Source organism: Leptonychotes weddellii, chromosome X, assembly GCF_054177405.1.
Source record: "Leptonychotes weddellii isolate Sample4059 chromosome X, ASM5417740v2, whole genome shotgun sequence".
NCBI lineage: Eukaryota > Metazoa > Chordata > Mammalia > Carnivora > Phocidae > Leptonychotes > Leptonychotes weddellii.
In genome coordinates, this window is record NC_138385.1 from 43,148,245 (window position 1) to 43,167,664 (window position 19,420).

A 19,420-nucleotide genomic window follows, 5' to 3' on the forward strand; every position below is an offset into this window, starting at 1 on the left:
TTAAATACATTATTATATATCCACATAATGCATGACATGTTTTCAAAGAGGAGAAGGGACTTTCACTCTGCTCTCTGGAACGGAACAGTATTAGTGACTTATAATCCTCCTCTCCAAGCCCTCACATTTTCCTTCCCCTGGAAAAACAGATTTATCTAGTTAATGCAATTCCTGGGACTCTGTCACTCATTAAGCCTCCATTCTCCATGGGGCAAGGTTATTATTCTGTTAAAGGTCCCTGCTCATGAACTGACTCATACCTTATTTCTTTCTCCTCTTCTCCTGGACTTACATGCCCTCTGTAACTCTATGCTCTCCACCTCTACTTTATTTCCCCCAGATAAACCTATTTCCCTCCATTTTAAATAGTCTACAGTTTTTTGGAGGATGGGGTATCCACCACATCTCCAACATAAAGGAATTCTATGGAGCCACTAAAAATCATGCAGCTTTATATATTTTGACATGGAAAGACAATCATACTATCGTGTTGAGTAAAAATGAAAAATAGTGTCAAACACTAACACTGCTTTTCTTTGGATAGTGAGATTAAGATGCATTGCTTTTCAGAGGGAGAGTAATATGTTTTCTTTGACTTTTCCACAAGATAGTTGTACTATTTGCATAAAGTTATTACTTTTTAAGTGTGGAAATAAAATACAAAGAAAAGAATAACAGGCAGCCCTTTCTGCCCATGGGTCCTGTGCCCGTACTTAAAGAAAACCACCTTTTTGCACTGAAAAAAAAAAAAAAGAAAGAAAGAAAGAAAAAAGAGTAACATAAGAAAGATCAGTATTAAGTGCATAATAGGGACCAAAATCAAAATAGAAAATAAGCTAGGCTGACCTCTTTAAACACTCTCCAATGGTTATACAACATGTTAGAACTAGGTTTCCAAATATGCTTTCCTTAAACAGAAGATCTAACATGATAGAACTTAAACTCCAAAAACCCAAAATAACAGATTTTAATATCCCAAAATCCTATTGATCCTCAAACTATCATTCTATGGTAAAATCATGATATAGCAAAATAAGTCCTCATAACAGGTAGTGTGCCCTTGTAATAACAGCATTATAAAAAGATTCTACAGCAGTTTCATTGTTTATTCATTGACAAGTATACTTTCTTCAAAACATCCAAACTCATTGCTAATAATGTAACACCTCCTTGGAGCCTATTTTAAAGTAACTTTCATTTCAAAATTTAATGATATTGAAATAAAAACATTACCAGGCCTACACAAACTTATTTTAAAATATCTAAAATTTAAGTAAATTAACATTGAAATGAACAAACCAACTCTAAGTCTCCAAAGTTACATTAAATTTACATACTATTGAAATTTATAGCAACTGAAGTGTTTAACTGCAGCATACACAATTTCATATATATCACAGAATCCAAATTAACTAGTATATTCAATCTAATCTGATAGAAAAGCTATCCCCAACCCTTTATGTGTTATACAAGCAGTCTCAATTTGTAATTGGGCTGCATTCTAAAGTCTGTTTGTAAATCAGTTGGCAAAAAATGCTGGGACATATTTAATAAGAAAAACAGGTTTAAATAAAATGCTTAAGTACCAATGCTATCCTGAAAAATGCAGTTAATCCATAAAATAATGTACTATTGTAATAATACAAGTTCTAAGCCCTGAACTCCCCTACAATGAGTGGCAGGAAGAGAAGACTCAAGAGGAAGCTCTGAAAACTGAGTTGCTCATTAAGGAAGAAAGGAGCACTGCCCCATTTTTCATAGCAATAGAAGCCCAAAAGCAAGGGAGGAGAGTTCCAGCATTCTGGGGTCCAAGTACCCATGTTCAGGAGGATAAAAGTATTATCTGTAATTGAGCAGTCAAGGACCACTTGTAAGAAAGTATCAAAACAATACAGAAGAGTAACCGCCAAAACCACATGGGGACTAATAAATAAAATGACCCAAAGCATTCCTTCATAGTACTGAACTTAAAAATAAGGGATGATAGGGGCGCTTAGGTGGCTCAGTCGGTTAAGTCTCTGCCTTCGGCTCAGGTCATGATCTCAGGGTCCTGGGATCGAGTCCCGCATTGGGCTCCCTGCTCAGTTGGGAGTCTGCTTCTCTCTCTCCTCCCCACCTGTGCTGTCACTCTCTCTGTCTCTCTCAAATAATTAAAATCTTAAAAAAAAAGGATGATAGGTCTGAATTTCATTTAAAAGTAGATTCCCCTACTAGAAATTCCTAGACTAATAAGGAGCCATTTTCTATTTGTTATATATTATTACATCTATAATTATCCCTGTTGCCCAACAGCAACTGGGGAAAACCTACTGGATATTGCATCATGTCACTTAGGAAGTACATTTGGGTAGGAAGCAACACAGCATAGTAGTTAAGAGATCAGACACAACTAACCTTGGACAAGTTAGCTAACTTCTCTGAATTTCAGCTTTCTCCTAAAATGAAGATAAAAATAATGACCACCCCATAGGAGTATACTGCAGATTAAATGAGGTCATCCATGAAAAACACTTCTCAGAGTTCCTGGCACACATTGGAAATGGTCAGTAAATGTTATTGGATAGTTACCCAGTAGAGGTGCTGGGACAGGGGTGGATCCTTATATAACAAAACTGGCCTAATCACTCTCCCAGTTGATAAGTAAACTGCCAGCTTGCTAAGAACTGTATTCCTGAAGTCTAATAATAGTTGTTTTCCTCCCCATGAAATAGCACCAGAATTCAAGTATCTTTTATGCTATTTCTATGCTTAATTGCCTCCCCTCTCCAAAGCGTTGACTTCTTTGCCTCAACAGGAACAGGAAACATCTTTGAAGAACAATATATTTTATTTGTGACCAATTATTTTTTTAAGTAAGACTCAGAAATACCCTTATGAGGCAATAGGGGAAACATGCAAAATGCATCCCAAATTTTACCAAATATTTCTGGAAACTTCCCTCTTACACTTGAGGCAGTTCTTCTGTAGTTACACTCATGACATTTTTAATTATATTAAGTGTCCAGTAAGTCACAGATATATATTTTTCCCATGAGCTTTTCTTAAAAGCTAAACACAAATCCTTCATCCAGTATAATCAGTGATCTATGAATGTGGGCTATGTACCTGAAGGATAAATCTTTTTTATGTATAACAGCAAAAAGGAAAAAAAAAAAAAAAGGCTAATTCTTAATGGAAACTATCTGAAAATATATTATACCTAGGCTGCCCTGAAGAATACACTGAATACCCCTTCAATGACTCTTCATCAAGATCAATTTCTATTCTGTGCAATGATACAGTAATGCCCCCCAAAACTCCTGAAGAGCATTGGGCTGTTTTTCTCTCTATGAAATAACCAAAGACTACTATATTTTTATATTGCTTCCTTCCACTGTTAGCTGTCACATCTTACTGTCAGTAGCACCTTTATTTTTTTCTTTTCAAAACACAAGAATAACTGGGTGAGAGCCTGAGTTGATACCCATGATTCTCTGAGACACACAAGAGTCTTTTTTCTGGGGTGCCTGGATGTTTCAGTCAGTTAAGCATCTGCCTTTGACTCAGGTGATGATCACAGGGTCCTGGGATGGAATCCCACATCGTCAGGGGGGGGGGTCCCTGCTCAGTGGGGAGCCTGCTTCTCCCTCTTCTCCCTCCTCCTGCTCTCTCTTGCTATCTCTGTTGCCATCTCTGTCTCTCTCTCAAATAAATAAATAAAATCTTTTTTAAAAAGAGTCTTTTTTCCGCTTAATTTGCAGAAATGTGGACAATACCGCAAATACTTGAGATCAGTCAGAATACTGAGTTCCTAATAAGGGGGCTTCTACTGAATATAAAACTGCCATAATTGTATTCCAAAAAGCAGGATGATAAAGCCCAATTGATAGAAACTTTTAAAATCAGAAAACATGTTATCACAAAAACTATATAAAATAGTAATCAAAGGTGATCAGATGCCATTTATCAGAGATTCATCTAAATAGCTCAGAAATTAAGTTATGAACATTTTAGGACATGTGATACTGTAACAATATTTTTTTGTTTTATGCCAGAGATTTTCTGAAATTCTCATTTTTCTTTGTTTTATTGCTTTCTTGGCTCCTGTCCTATCAATACCCCAACCCACCAACCAAAATAAAATTAAACACTATAAATAAAAGCTGATATAATATTATGTGCATCTGTAACAACTATCTGTAACCAGAAATCAACAAACTACAACCTAGTTGACTGTATTTGCAAGAGGACATGGAGCATAAGCTTGTACTTGTAGCAAGCTTTCAAGCTCAGCTGGGGGCGGGAGTAAAGACAGGTATGTTTGGGCCATGAACCTTAAAATCAATCCAGATCACAGCAGGGGATGGAGGGCTCCAAGAGAAATATCTCCAAGAAAAAGAGAACTAGAACTGATAGATTACGAGGGGTGCCTGGGTGGCTCAGTCGGTTAAGCGTCTGCCTTCGGCTCAGGTCATGATCTCAGGATCCTGGGATCGAGCCCCGCATCGGGCTCCCTGCTCTGCGGGGAGCCTGCTTCTCCCTCTCCCTCTGCTGCTTCCCCTGCTCATGCTCTCTCTCTCTCTCAAATAAATAAAATCTTTAAAAAGAAAAAAAAAAAAGAACTGATAGATTACCTGACATGATTAATTGCACTGGGGAGGAAAGTTTGGGTTTCAATTTGTGATTGGTATATAGAATATGATAAAATGATTTTTTAAATGGCAAGTTTCAACTGCAGAGGAAAAAGAAATACTTTTGTAACAAGAAAAAAGGTGTAAAAATGCAATCATAGTACACTGCATGGCTCAGCTGTGAACAATATTTGCAAAGTCGTAACACAATAAACATTAAATGTTTATTCAGTAAAATTGGGAGTAAGAAAAGTATATGTGCAGTTAGTATAAGAGAGCTAAATTTTCCTTTTCTATATTAGGAAGTCAATAAAGTGTATCTAAAAATGAAGAAATCAAGAAGTAGAATAACTGATAAGGGCATTGAAATAAATATGAAAATTTATATTAGCAGAAACAGATATAAGAATTCAAAATTTGGGGTAGGGTTTTGGGAGTAGGAACATTAGGTAGGGGATTGCTATCTTTTGTTATAATCCTTGTAGAACTAAAGTATTTAACTCTAAAATAAAAAGATGTGATATATAATGGAATATTACTCAGCCATTAAAAAGAACGGAATCTTGCCATTTGTATGACATGAATGGAGGTAGAGAGTATTATGCTAAGTGAAATAGGTTAGAGAAAGACAAGTACCATATGATTTCACTCATATGTGGAATTTAAGAAACAAAACAAATGAGCAAAGGGAAAAAAAAGAAAGAGGCCACCCAGGAAACAGACTCTTAACATTAGAGAATGAACTGATGGTTACCAGAGGGGAGGTGGGTGGGGGGGGAATGGGTCAAATAGCTAATGGGGATTAAGGCGTTCACTTGTTGTGATGAGTACCAGGTGTTACACCACTAAATTGTATGCCTGAAACTAATATTACACTGTATGTTAACTGGAATTTAAAACTTAAAAATAAATAAGTAAAGCTCAAGATGGGAATTTAGCAACAATGCAAGTTGATGGACAGGCATTTAAACCAAGGCATTAGAAGCATCCCTAATAAAGACAATCTTAATCTCCCTATCCAACATATTAACCATCAGATGAGTTTGAAGTACTAAAAGAAATACCATCCAGATTCCTTTTCCTACCAAAAGTGGCATTCATACAAACCATGCTGTGCAGAAAAGCATTAACATAACACGTCTAAGACTAAGGCTTGCTAGCAAGATTGACATTTGGCTGGTGTCTGGGAACTTGGTTTGGGAGCATTCCCACTGCTCCCTAACTTACAAGGATGGTTTCCTGTGCCTGCTTATACAAATACTGTGGATTATACTGAATACTTGCTTTACTTTTGGGCATCTGGAATTTTGCTACATGCTAAACAAAATGCCTATATGACCAACCCCCAATAAAACCCTTGGGAACTCACTCCTTAATGGGCTTCCCTGGGCAAGAAATTACAGATACACTGGTTCATTTTCACCACTGTGGGAAGAGAGCACTGTATGTAACCCCTCATGGGAGAGACAGAGCATAAAGAAGCCTGCCCCCATGATTCCTCCAGAATCCACCTGTACTTTTCCCCATATGATCTGATTGTGTATCCTACTATGTCAGTATAATAAATCTCAGCTATTAGTAGAACTATATTTTGAGTCCTGTGGGTCCTTCTAACAACCTTCAAATGTGGAAGTAGTCTTAGGAATCCCTAATATACACATGGAACTGTTTTGAATGTTGGAGAGAGAAGAATTAAAAAATGAATGCTACTTTAGTCCTGCTCTCAAATTGCTTGTTATCTAGTGGGAGAGCTGGAAGGTTATACTGACAATAAACCAGTAAACACTGATCATTCAAATTTTCAATGAGCATCTATTGTATTCCTGGCAATGTTAGGTAATAGGCATAACAGAAACAAAAATTAAACACGGCCTTTGATAAGGGGCTTACGGTACTAATAGAACTAGTACACAGTAACAAAAGTTCCTCTTAGAATTGACATTGACTGAAATATTCGAAACATAAACATGTTAACTATTCCATTACGGACATCACAATTTTCTCTGACCTACAATTTGATTTGTGCAATCTGCATGCTTCCTTGGGTAATACTAAGAGTATTAATTCATTTTCCTCAAAATATGTCAAAAGGGCAGGATGATGGGCCCTAAGTCTTGCCAGACCCTTTAAACATTTGTTACAGCAGCCTTCATAGAATTTATCAGCTATCAACTAAATATCAAGCATTATGCAAGATTTGCTTGGAATAGAAATATAAACACAGTCCCAACCTTCAAGGATCCCACAAGTCTCCTGAAAGAGACTGAACAGTAAACAAATCATTAGAATTTCAGGTTAGATGTGTGAGAAGTTTACACGAAGTAATATGACAACGCAAATGAGAAGCCCATAACTGTTGATCTGTACCATTAGACATCATCGTTGGTAGAAAACAAATGTGTGAAAAGGAGCTAACAATTATAACACCTCAGTGGCAGAGTCTTAATTAGCTGTAAGATTATTACTACTACCTCATTTTAAGGTAGTTATACGTTTTCCTTCAAGTTCTAAAATTAGAAGAATATTTTATCAAGATATAATTTTACCTGATACAAAAGCTGCTATAGGGGCACTTGGGTGGTGCAGTCAGTTAAGCCCTGTCTCTTGGTTTTGGCTCAGGTCATGATCTCAGGGTTGTGAGATCAAGCCCCGCATTAGGCTCTGTGCTCAGCGCAGAGTCAGCTTGAGATTCTCTCTCCCTCTCCCTCTGCCATTCCCACTTGTGCTCTCTCGCTCACTCTCTCTCTCTCTCTCTAAAATAAAAAAATCTTAAAAAAAAGCTAGCATAAAATATCCCTTAAGAGTGATGTCTACCATCCTAATGAATAACAGTATTGGTGAATAAATTACAATAGGCCCCCACAAACACAATTTTGCATTCTTCTCATTAGAAAAAGTTCCCAATGTCAAAAGGTATTTTTAGTTCTATTTGGCATTATGTTGAAAAGGAACTTAATTTTTTAACCAATTTCCTTTAAGCCAATGAAAAACAATTTTTATAAAGGGGAAATAAATCTTGAAATTACTTTTAATCACTTTGTTAAATTTAAACCTCTTTAACTTAAATCACCAACCTTTTTTTCTTTACACATAATATTACAATCTCCTATCTTCGAAGACTTCAAAAATGTATTAGTTCAAAATCCATTTCTTGGTTCCCACTGAGATTTAAATTACCTGAAACAGCCTCACTGCAAGAGTTCTATTCCATGGCATGTAAGTTGAATTCACCAGCATGACATCTATGTTTTATATATGTAAATTCCACATGTTTACTGTAAATTCATGACATCAACAACACTGGTTGTCTAAAGGATTGGTACTGCTACTGAAACAAATACACAAAATGAGACAGGAAGTAGTCATAATTTTTCCTGCTTGCCTATTTTATTATGATAATCATAGAAAAAATTGATGTAGCCTAGAACACAAAAACTAAGATAACAGCTGAAATCAGTGTAAACTATAAGAAAAAGACATATTTGCATATAAATCAGAGCAAGCAATAAGGTTTACATCATGGTACATAATATAAAATTATTTTATTACAGAAGCTACTGCTTGCATACTAGCTTCAATTATTACATTTTCTAAAATTTGGCACAGGCTATATTAAAAGAAAATTTACTAGCAGTAACATATACAATACCGACCAGGGTTATCCTTAAGCTTTTGAAATCTTCCTAATACTGTAAAGATTCCGTAAAACAAAACATTAATTACTGGAGTAAAGTAAAAGGATTAGTGTCATTGTCACTGGAAGTAAAGCACAATGAGGTGCTTCAGTTTGGACTCTCTCACTTATTTCTGTAACTATTTCTTTCCTCTGTTAAATAGCTATGCAGAGAACACTGTCAGTGCTCATCAAATTGGAACCAATACTTTGTGTATTTTTTTTAAACACAAGCAGAAACTGATCTAAATACATCTGTTATCTTTTCTGTAGTAGGAATGACATTTAGAGTAATAAATTATATTTGTTACCAGTCTTGATACTCTCACAAAATCTGCTTACAATCACAGCTATTCACAACAGACCGGACTAATTCCAAGTTCTAATTACCTGAAGCCCCATTCACCACAGTACCTTAATTACTCCCTGGTAATCAGGTGAGCACTTACAGGATACTAACTTCTTCAGAGGTTATCAAGGGGCCATTTAGTTCATTTCAGCTGCCAAATTCTTGATTACTACTGCACTAAATAACTTTTATACTATGCAATCGTGTAAAGTTTCACTGATGAAAAGACTTTCAGTATCTTTCTGTGGAAAAGGGCTTGTGGGTACAATCATATTTTGTATTAACTCCCTTGGTTTCTTCAAACATAAACAGGTTTCCTCAACTTCGTGAGCGTGTCACTTGAGATTGCACACCTCCCTGATCCCTCTATTCCTCAAGGACATTCTCCTCTGCTCTTCTGTTTGGGCCATTAGCTCCAGTTCATCCTTCTGCTCTCAAAACATGAGCATTCCCCTGGATACAGTCTTTGTCCCTCTACTCTTTTCTATCTACTCTCTCCCTCGCAGGGAGCCCCCAATTTTCTAAGGTTTGGACTATGGCTCCTCTGTGAGGACTCACAAAACAACTCTTGCTCTCACCTTTTACCTAATTTTGATTCAACTTCTCAAAGAGTTTATCAGATATTTCCACTTAGATTTTACTACTTCTACACACCAAATTCAGTTTTTCGTGTCTAAAACCAAACCCATTTCATTCCCCTAGTAATGACAACAATCACCATGGTTAACATTTAATCCTCACAACAAACCTTGGAAGTAGATGCTATTTTCTGTCATCACCATTTTACAGATGAGAAAATGAAGATTATACAACCTGCCAGGATTCAAACCCAGCCAGACTGACTCTAGAGGCTGTCGTCTTCTTTTTTTTTCCCTTAACCACTGCTGTTCACCTATTAGAAATTATGTGACTATGATTAGGCAACCTTACAGAAATGGCTATTCTCCAAACTACAGTCAAGGTCCAGCCAACATTTCCAAGGTGTCCATTCTGCATTGATTTCCTCCACAATAATCCAGTATCTACACCGTTCAAACAGACTCACTGAAGTCCAGTTTTATCATCTAGGTCCTGAAGCCACTCACTGCTCTCTAAACTCATGAACCACATACCATCACATCTTCTTCTCCCTAATTAAGCAAATCCTATACATAGCACAAGGATATTAGTAAGGAGAGATATGTTTAAATTGTTTGGCTGTGACAATTGCCACATTAATTTTTTCCAACTGCACACTTTTTTTAAACCCTGATAGTCCATCAGATGAGTCGATTTCACTCATTTAATAATAGATGCTTATATTTACACTATTGTAAAGTTCTGTACATTTAAAAGCACTATAGGATCATTTTTATACCTCTATCTTCAATAGTATTAATTTTATTTCTTAAAATTGAAGTCTGTAAGTGAAGATGCTTAACTTTATAAATATGTGTTTTAACACATTTTAGTGTTAATTCAGTCTCTATTTCCACATAACATTTATCTGCATACACTGTTTTACCTAAGCTATTTTCCTTGCACAAGAGAGCTATATAAACAGGATCTTAAAGAACTTAATAGTTGTTCCTTACATAAGGAAATTATCTCATGTTCTACCTTAATCCATAAAATGCTTATCTATATTTATGTAGTCTTTGTATTTATGTATTTTTAGGAAAACAGTTTGAGTGTAGAACAAAAGAATAATTTTGGCAATTAGGAAAATGTGACTAGAAAATTATTTTTTTCTCTAAGAGGCAGCAAATGATGCTTACATAATGAAACTTCAGAAATGTTTTATCCTAATGATTCAAAGTACACCAATTAGAAGAGGAGAAACCAAGATACAGATAAAAAATGGACAGTAGAATATGGTAGAGGTAATAAGGAGAACCTTTTATCAGAAGGGAAATCTTTATGTTGGAAAGCTAATGCTGTATCAGAATGAAGGAAATCGATTACAAAGGGCCACAAAACTTTTGGCTAAACTTTACCTTGATCTAATAAACAATACAAACTCCAGTGTCAGCTCTGAAATACAGTAATGCCACTATATCACTGCCCTCCTCATAGCTCCTTGACCATTTTGCCACTCTATATTTCAGCCACACAGATTTACAGCTAAATATAACTGCTGCTTTTCATGACCCCTCAATCCAGACCATTAAAATTATTCTTTATACTTAAAAGCAGTAAGAATTCCTAATTTCCACCCTTATATTTTATTAAGATCAAAGAAAGCTAATTTTCAAGTCCTGATTCAATGTCCCATGAAAGGAAATAAACATAAAAGTCACAAACACACACACACACACTTTAAATAATGGACATACTAAATTTGCATATTGAAATGGCTATTTTCTCTAAGATTGATGGTTTAAAAACTTTTTTCAAAAGATTAAACATATTTTCTCAAGTATATTAAAGTAGTATTCCATTAGTGAAAATTGATTTTATAAGTCAATCAAGAATAACAATGAGACTATATGGATAAGCGGAAACATCCAACATCAGGCATTTTACAAAACGGCTGCACAGTCCTATTAAACAAAGCATATAGATGATTTACACATGTTGTTTCAGTTGTATTATACAAAGAAAATCCAGATTTTCACAAATAAGTAAATATAAATATTAAGAGATTTAAAAAAGCATCTCTTACAATCTTAGGATACTGTACCATTAAAGATACCAAGAGAAATTACATTCTGAGGGGTTCACTAAAGTGAATTTATCTGGTCTTATAAATTACTAATCTGAATGTCTTTGAACATGGGTGTTATTTTTATAACCAATTAAAATGATTAAAGCTTTTTTTTAAAGATTTTTATTTATTTGACAGAGAGAGACACAGCTCTTAGAGAGGGAACACAAGCAGGGGGAGTGGGAGAGGGAGAAGCAGGCCTCCTGACGAGCAGGGAGCCCGAGGACCCCGGGATCATGACCTGAGCCCAAGGCAGACGCCTAATGACTGAGCCACCCAGGCGCCCCGATTAAAGCTCTCTTTTTAAACATAAGTGGGGAAAAATTTTGCAGAACTCATGAAGCACCTCTACCAAAGCCTTAGGTGAAGAACATGCAAGGAAAACCATTTGAAAAGCATTGCTCTAGCTGATCAAACACTATGACATTCCTATATGTAAATGCCATTTTTTTTTTCAGAAAACAAATCTGTGGGTATTTACAGATTCATGCTTGATAACAGCTAAAAATAGTCATGACTTTGTAAATAGTGGAATTCTGAAAATAAAGATGTCTAAAGGCATTCTAATTCAAATAGCAATCTCATATAAGATTTCTATGTCTGATAAGCTACAAAAGTAGATTTTAATGTTTAGAAAATTCAGAAGGATTATTCAGCAATGAATCTAAGGCTCAAAAATAACAACTGCAGTGAATAAATGTATCATGTCAGACATTTCATTACTTCAAATTCCACTATACCTATCTAATGTTTTCTTTGGGATGGGAGGAGGGCAGAACTGCTCCTAGATGAGAGTTAATAAATTAGTATGGGTATAACTGCCTCATAAAGTTCAAACCAAAAAAATGTTAATTGTTTAATTTCTTTATTTTGTTATTTTCAATAAGTAATTGAAAGGCTTAAACTGTGGAAAGAGCCGAGATGCCGTTCAACAGATGAATGGATAAAGAAGATGTGGTCCATATATACAATGGAATATTACTCAGCCATCAGAAAGGATGAATACCCAACTTTTACATCAACATAGATGGGACTGGAGGAGATTATGCTAAGTGAAATAAGTCAAGCAGAGAAAGTCAATTATCATATGGTTTCACTTATTTGTGGAACATAAGGAATAGCATGGAGGACATTAGGAGAAGGAAGGGAAAAATGAAGGGGGGGAAATCAGAGGGAGAGATGAACCATGAGAGACTATGGACTCTGAGAAACAAACTGAGGGTTTTAGAGGGGAGGGGTGTGGGGGAATGGGTTAGCCCGGTGATGGGTATTAAGGAGGGCATGTACGGCATGGAGCACTGGGTGTTATATGAAAACAATGAATTATAGATCACCACATCAAAAACTAATGATGTATTGTATGGTGACTAACATAACATAAAATGAAATTTTAAAAAAAAAGTAATTGAAAGGCTTTAATAGAGTTTTTATCAATAAGTTATGGCAGTGAACTGAATTTAAAGAATCCATCAGTCCATACCAGTATTTAAAAAAAAAATTAAAAAGGTTTAAAGAAGAAAAAAAATATCAGATGATAAATGTAGAAGGAATGATGAAATTAGAAATCATCACTTTGTAAAACCCCAGTTATAATTTGATTCAGGCAAGAATCATCAACTGATATTAAAACCCTATGAAATGTTGTGGAGGAACAGGTTATTTACATGATCTCAAAGTATAACACCACATATGACTTGTTAATTACAAAGACAAATATGGAAGATACTTTCTCAAAGAAGTGATCACACTTAACAGCACCAACAATGGGGTAAATTGATATTCACATGCCTCATGATGTGACACACCGAGGACAAACATCACCTACGTAAGCGTCCATGACAAAAAATGTTTACCCTAAATCTAATTATGGGGAAACATCAAAGAAATGTAAACTGAGAAAAATTCTGTAAAATAACTGGTTTGGTCTCATTAAAATGTGAATGGAATGAATTTTTTTTTAAATCTAGGGATGGTTCTAGATTAAAGACTAGGAAGATCTAACAAATAAACCTAACACATGACCCTTGATTGGATCCTAGAGAAAAAAAAAGTTAAGTTATAAAGGACATTATTGGGAGAGTTGGGGAAATTTGAACATGGGCTGTATATAAGGTAACAGTATTATATCAATGATAAATTCTCAGACTTCAAAAATTATACTATGCTTATACAGGACAAGACTGTGTTCTTAAGAGATACATGACGAAGTATTTAGGAATGAATACTAATCAGCAACTAGGACTGAGAAAAGAGAAAAAAGGAGAAATAAAAAGAATATAGCAAATATGACAATGTTAACAGTGAGAGAATCTGAATGAGAAATGTGGTATTCACTGTAATATTATATCTTATAATAACATTTTCCTTTTTATTTTAATTCCAGTATAGTTAACATACAGTGTAATATTAGTTTCAGGTGTACAATATAGTGACTCAACACTTCCATACATCACCCAGTGCTCATTAAAGTGCACTCCTTACTCCCCCCATCACCTATTTAACCCATCCATATACCCACCTGCCCTCTGCTAACTATCAGTTTGTTCCCTATAGTTAAGAATCTGTTTCTTGGTTTGTATCTCTCTTTTTTTTCCTTTGCTTGTTTGCTTTATAGATTTAAAATTTCTCAAAATAAAAAAATACAGTAAATAATAAAATGTGGTAGTTATTTCCTTACACATTCAATAATAAAAAGGACAAAATGGGGGTGCCTGGGTGGCTCAGTTGGTTAAGCGTCTGACTCTTGATTTCCACCCAGATCATGATCTCATGGTCATGAGATGGAGCCCCTCATTGGACTCCATGCTCAGGGGGGAGTCTGCTGGAGATTCTCTCTCCCTCTCCCTCTAGACCCCCACCCCCGCTCATGCTCTTGCTCTCTCTCTAGAATAAATATTTTAAAAAAGGACAAAATGGGTAACTAAAAAATAATTTATCAATTCTTTTAATAAAGGTATTAAATGCCAAAATTCCAATCTTGTTTTAACTCCGTTCAAATGGTTAATTTATTACATACAAAAAACTTATAAAATACTTGGGGTGAGTTTAATCAACTTCTTAAAATGTGATCACTCAGAAATACAATTTAAATTATATACTTGTATACTCACACACAATCTGATGTGACATTTATAATTGGACTAAATTAAACACAAAAGCATGAAATTATTTAAGCAGCCTAATCATCTGTTTAATACAAGTAATTTTTCCAAAAGAAGATCTTGCTTCATTTGCAACAGTAATCAACAGCAGCCCCAAAAGTAATGGAAATAGAGGTAGAGGTTTATAAAATTTAATGAGACTTATTAATACATTTTTCTGCTACATTGTATTTATTCAGAAACCCACAGATTTTTTCCAAATTATTCATATTTCATAAATAACAAAAATGTATCATTGTAAAGAGTTACCCATCAGAGACAACTGAGATTCACTGTTGTTCCATATCTTGATAGCAATTTGTGTACTATGCTCATCCAATAATGGAATAGATCATGGACATTTTTCATTAGATTTTTTAAGCTATCCAGGAAAACACATAAAAATAGCTGCTCATATACTCAAACATTACTAAAGACAAAATCAAGCCAGAACTATTTAAGGCATCAAATGCCTCTAGATACTGAGTTTACAGTAATCAGACTGTAATTAAATGAAGTTAGGGTGCCAAGAATGATTAAAATACTACTTTGCTATCAGAAGCTATAATCTACCAAAAACCACTGTATCAGTTTACCTCATCATAAAACAGGGATGCATTTCTAAAAGAAAAATATAGCTACAAAGAGTAGTAGAAACCATGTTAAAAGTATATCTATACAAAGGCGCCTGAGTGGCACAATTGGTTAAATGACGGACTCTTGGTTTCGGATCAAGCCGACCCGATCTCAGGGTCCTGGGATCAAGCCCCACATTGGGCTCTGTGCTCAATGTGGAGTCTGCTTGCAATTCTCTCTCCCTATCCCTCTCCCCCTCCCATTCATGCTCTCTCTCTAAAATAAATAAATCTTTAAATTAAAAAAAAGTATATCTGCACAGCAGAAAAATGACTGGATATCGTTACCAAATTACTAACAGTGGTTCATGTTAGGGTTATGGGGGTGCGGTTTTCTTCTTAAGTCTCTCTCCTTAACTCCATTATCCAATTTTCTGAAACATATTGTATTGCTCTTAGAATAAGAATAACGAATTTGAAAAGCATTTCCTTTAAACCATTATATGGTTTAAAACATGTTTAAAGGAAACCTGGTCTTTTGTATTTGAACATTCAGCACAACTAAAAAAGGGGGGTGGGGCGCCTGGGTGGCTCAGTCAGTTAAGCATGGACTTGATTTTGGCTCAGATCATGATCTCACAGCTCCATACTGGGCGTGGAGCCTGCTTAAGATTCTCTCTCTCCTTGGGCACCTGGGTGGCGCAGTTAGTTAAGGCCCCTACTCACGGTTTCAGCTCAGGTAGTGATCTCAGGGTCGTGGGATCGAGCCCAGGATTGGGCTCTGAACTCCACACAGTATACTTGGATTCTCTCTCCCTCTCCCTCTTCTTCTCCCTCTGAACCTCTCCCCCCATGCATGCTCTCTCTCAAATAAATCTTAAAAAAGAAAAAAGACAGATTCTTAACTACTACCACATACCTCAAAATACTACTCCAGAAACTTTCGCACCTCTGAATTCATGTGACCTTAGTTTAGAAGTAGTCATTTAATCCCTAATTTATAGAGTATATACAATATTCAGCTAAAGAAAATAGTTCAAACAAAATGAGAAAAGGACGCCATGGGTATGCAGCAAAATGCAGGCATTTTAATATTTAGATGGGAGGATGAGGGATAATCCTCATGGTTGCTTGTGCCTTTTCATAAAAAGGGTGACTTAATTCTTTGGTTTAGGGGATTTCATAGAAGATCCATAAAAACATTTATAAGTATAACTGGCTTCTAAACTGACACTGTGGAATGAAGTAATGAATGCGTGCATGCGTCACTATCAGCTGGCAGTAGTTGTGGTTCAGTACCTTCTTGGAAAAATGTATATTAAGAACTACCATGAGACATTTCTTTGATTATTACCATAACAATGTAATACTGTAAAACACATTGTGTGTTTTACAGTTTACAAAGTGTTTTGTAGTTCTATTAGGATGGCAGGATAGGTACATATAAAGAGCCTTGGGCTCAAGAAAGGATGGGTGTTTCCCCCTCAAATCACTCAGCCATTAAGAGATAGAACCATGAACCAAACTCCAGGTCTTCTACTTCTAAACATTGTAATTTTCACTACATTACAATTTATACTATATGCATCCATTTTGGTGTGGTAGCTTTGTTGTATGTATGATTCACTTTGTACAGCAAGATATAAGCAAAAGCAATTGGAGAAAAACCCCAGGTGAGACATTCAGAATGCTTCTAGTTGGTGTGATGAAGTACTATTTGGGGAGTTTCCTAGATAATAGGAAAAGATGGAGGGGTCTCAGTATTTTTTACTCGTATCTGTATAGAAAAATCACAATCACTATCAATAGCAGTGTCACCACTAAAAGGAACTGCGTGCGTGTACGCACACACATGCGCACGCACACACACACACACAAAATGTCTCTAGTATGGAGTTACCAATCACTTTATAAAATAGCTCTCTGAATGCAAAACCACTTTGCCAAAAAGCATCATCATCAATGAAAATAAATGATTTACCTGAAGTGTACAAAATAGTTACTGTATTCAACGCACAAGAATTACACTGCACAAGCAATTATTTTCTCCTTAGATCAAAAGTTCATTGCAGAAAAGAACCATGATAGGTTAGTGAAAATTTACAAACACATCAGCATAACTGAATACAGAAAGCTTTTGGTGTCTTTTGATTGACGGTCTTAAAATTCATTTTAGTTTTCTATATTGTTTTGATAGGTAATTGTGGTTACAAATGTAATAGTACATGCAATTAATGTACTAATCTGGGTATCTGAATTATAATGATCACTGTAAAAAAAAATTACCTTACATATTACTAGTCACATGACCACTATTTAGAGATGCAGGCCCACAAAGCATTTCATACAAGCATATAAATTGGATACGAATTCAAGTTATGAATATTTGTTGATGACTAATAGGAAATACATTAGCTACTATATAGTACTTGAAAGACTCCATGGGACAAGGCCAGATCCCAAGAATTTGAGGATTTTCTTCCTAAAAATTGATGCAAATACCTACAAAAATATATATAATACATAGCTCAAGTAAGAAAATGTGTGAAAGGGCTTAAAAACTCTAAAGTACTTTATACACAAGGTGACGTTTTTTAAGATGATCCTCTTCTGTCCTCATCCCATTCAAAAGAGCTAATTTTGGTTCAACCAGTCTTTCCTAACAGATAAGCAGATAAAAGAAACTTGATTAACTAAAATGAGAAATGGAACCAAATATATGAGAAAAGGCCAAAATCTGATACACAGTAAGTCTTTAATATTGATCATAATCTTACTGTTTCCACATTTCCCCCTGACAAGGTTACCTGGATTAAGAAAGTATTGCCTCATAAAAAATACCACCATGTCATGCTACTATAAATATTATAATGGCAACAGCAAATTTTATACACACCTTTTAAAGAATATATAATATAGAGAATATACTGCTTAATAACAAAAATAAACACAAAGAACACTTATTATATAATTATCTCATGCTATATGGCCAATCAAAAATTTTGCCATGGTTAAAAAGTAAAAAAAAAAAAAAAAAAATCAATGCAATATGAAATAATGGCTGCTTTCTTTGTTTTGAGATAAAACTAACATATAACACTTTATCAGTTTCATGTATACAACATTATAATTTGGTATTTGTATATGCTGGGAAATGATAACCACAGTAAGTCTAGTTACTGTCTGTCACTATACAAAGTTACAATTTTTTTTTCTGGCAATGAGAATTTTTAATATTTACTCTCCTAGCAACATTCAAATATGTACAACAATATTATTGACTACAGTCACCATACTAGATATGATGTCCCCACAGATTTATAACTAGGAATTTATACCTGTTGACCCCTCTACCCATTTTGCCCACCCCCTAAACCTATTCCCACTGGCATCTACCATTCTGTTCTCTATGAGTTTTGTTCAATTGTTTTGTTTTTTGATTCCATATATAAGTAAGATTGTACAGTATTTTTCTTTCTGCCTGACTTATTTCACTTAGTGTAACATCCTCAAGGTCCATCCAGGGTGCCAAAAATGGCAAGATCTCTTTTTTTATGGCTAAATAATATTCCATTTTATATATATACCCACCACATCTTCTTTACCCATTCTTCCATCAATGGACACTTGGGTTATTTTCATATCTTGGCTATTATGAATAATGTTGCAAATAACATAGATGTACATATATCTTTTCAAATAAGTGTTTTTATTTTCTTCGGATAAATACTCAGAAGTGGAATTACTGAACCATATGGTGGTTTTGTCTTCAATTTCTTAGGAACATCCATAATGTTTTCCAAGGTGGGTGCACCAATTTAAGTACCCACCAATGCACAACAGATCCCCTTTCTCGACATCTCGGCCAATATTTGTTATTTCTTGTGTTTTTGATAATAGCCATTCTAACAAGTGTAAGATGATATCTCATTGTACTTTTGATCTGCATTTCCCTGATGATTAGTGATGTTGAGCCTCATTTTTACATGCTTATTCACTATCTGTATCTCTTCTTTGGAAAATACCTATTCAGATTCTATGCCCACTTCTTATTTATTTTTTATTTTTTATTTTTTTTAAGATTTTATGTATTTTTCAGAGAGAGAGAAGAGCACAAGCAAGGGGAGTGGCAGGCAGAGGGAGAAGCAGGCTCCCCACTGTGGAGACTCGATTCCAGGACCCTGGGATCATGACCTGGGCTGAAGGCAGATGCTTAACCAACTGAGTCACCCAGGCGTCATCCCATATGCCCACTTTTTAAATAGGATTGTTTTTGTTATTAAGTTGTATGAGTTCTTTATAATTTTGGATATTAATCCCTTATCAGATACATGATTTGCAAATGTTTTCTCCTATTCTGTAGGTTGCCTTTTCATTTTGTTGATGG

At 35.2% G+C, this 19,420-nt stretch overlaps 1 protein-coding gene across 7 annotated transcripts in view; it reads right to left on the reverse strand.

The window, feature by feature from the left end:
• LOC102749978 (protein diaphanous homolog 2-like) overlaps positions 1 to 19,420 on the reverse strand; it is a 234,900-nt gene that overhangs the window by 130,360 nt on the left and 85,120 nt on the right. For 2 of the 7 annotated variants that reach the window (XM_081808544.1, XM_081808542.1), the window contains 2 exons: positions 17,613 to 17,692; positions 84 to 7,938 (listed from right to left, as the gene is read on the reverse strand). The exons of 1 other annotated variant lie outside the window; for it this stretch is intronic. In XM_081808544.1, coding sequence (XP_081664670.1) covers positions 7,902 to 7,938; positions 17,613 to 17,692 — 117 coding nt within the window. In that variant the 3' untranslated portion in view covers positions 84 to 7,901. Of the gene's footprint in view, positions 1 to 83; positions 7,939 to 13,701; positions 17,693 to 19,420 lie in introns of those variants that run through there. 4 more of the 7 variants (XM_081808545.1, XM_081808543.1, XM_081808547.1 and 1 more) reach the window with 3 other exon arrangements.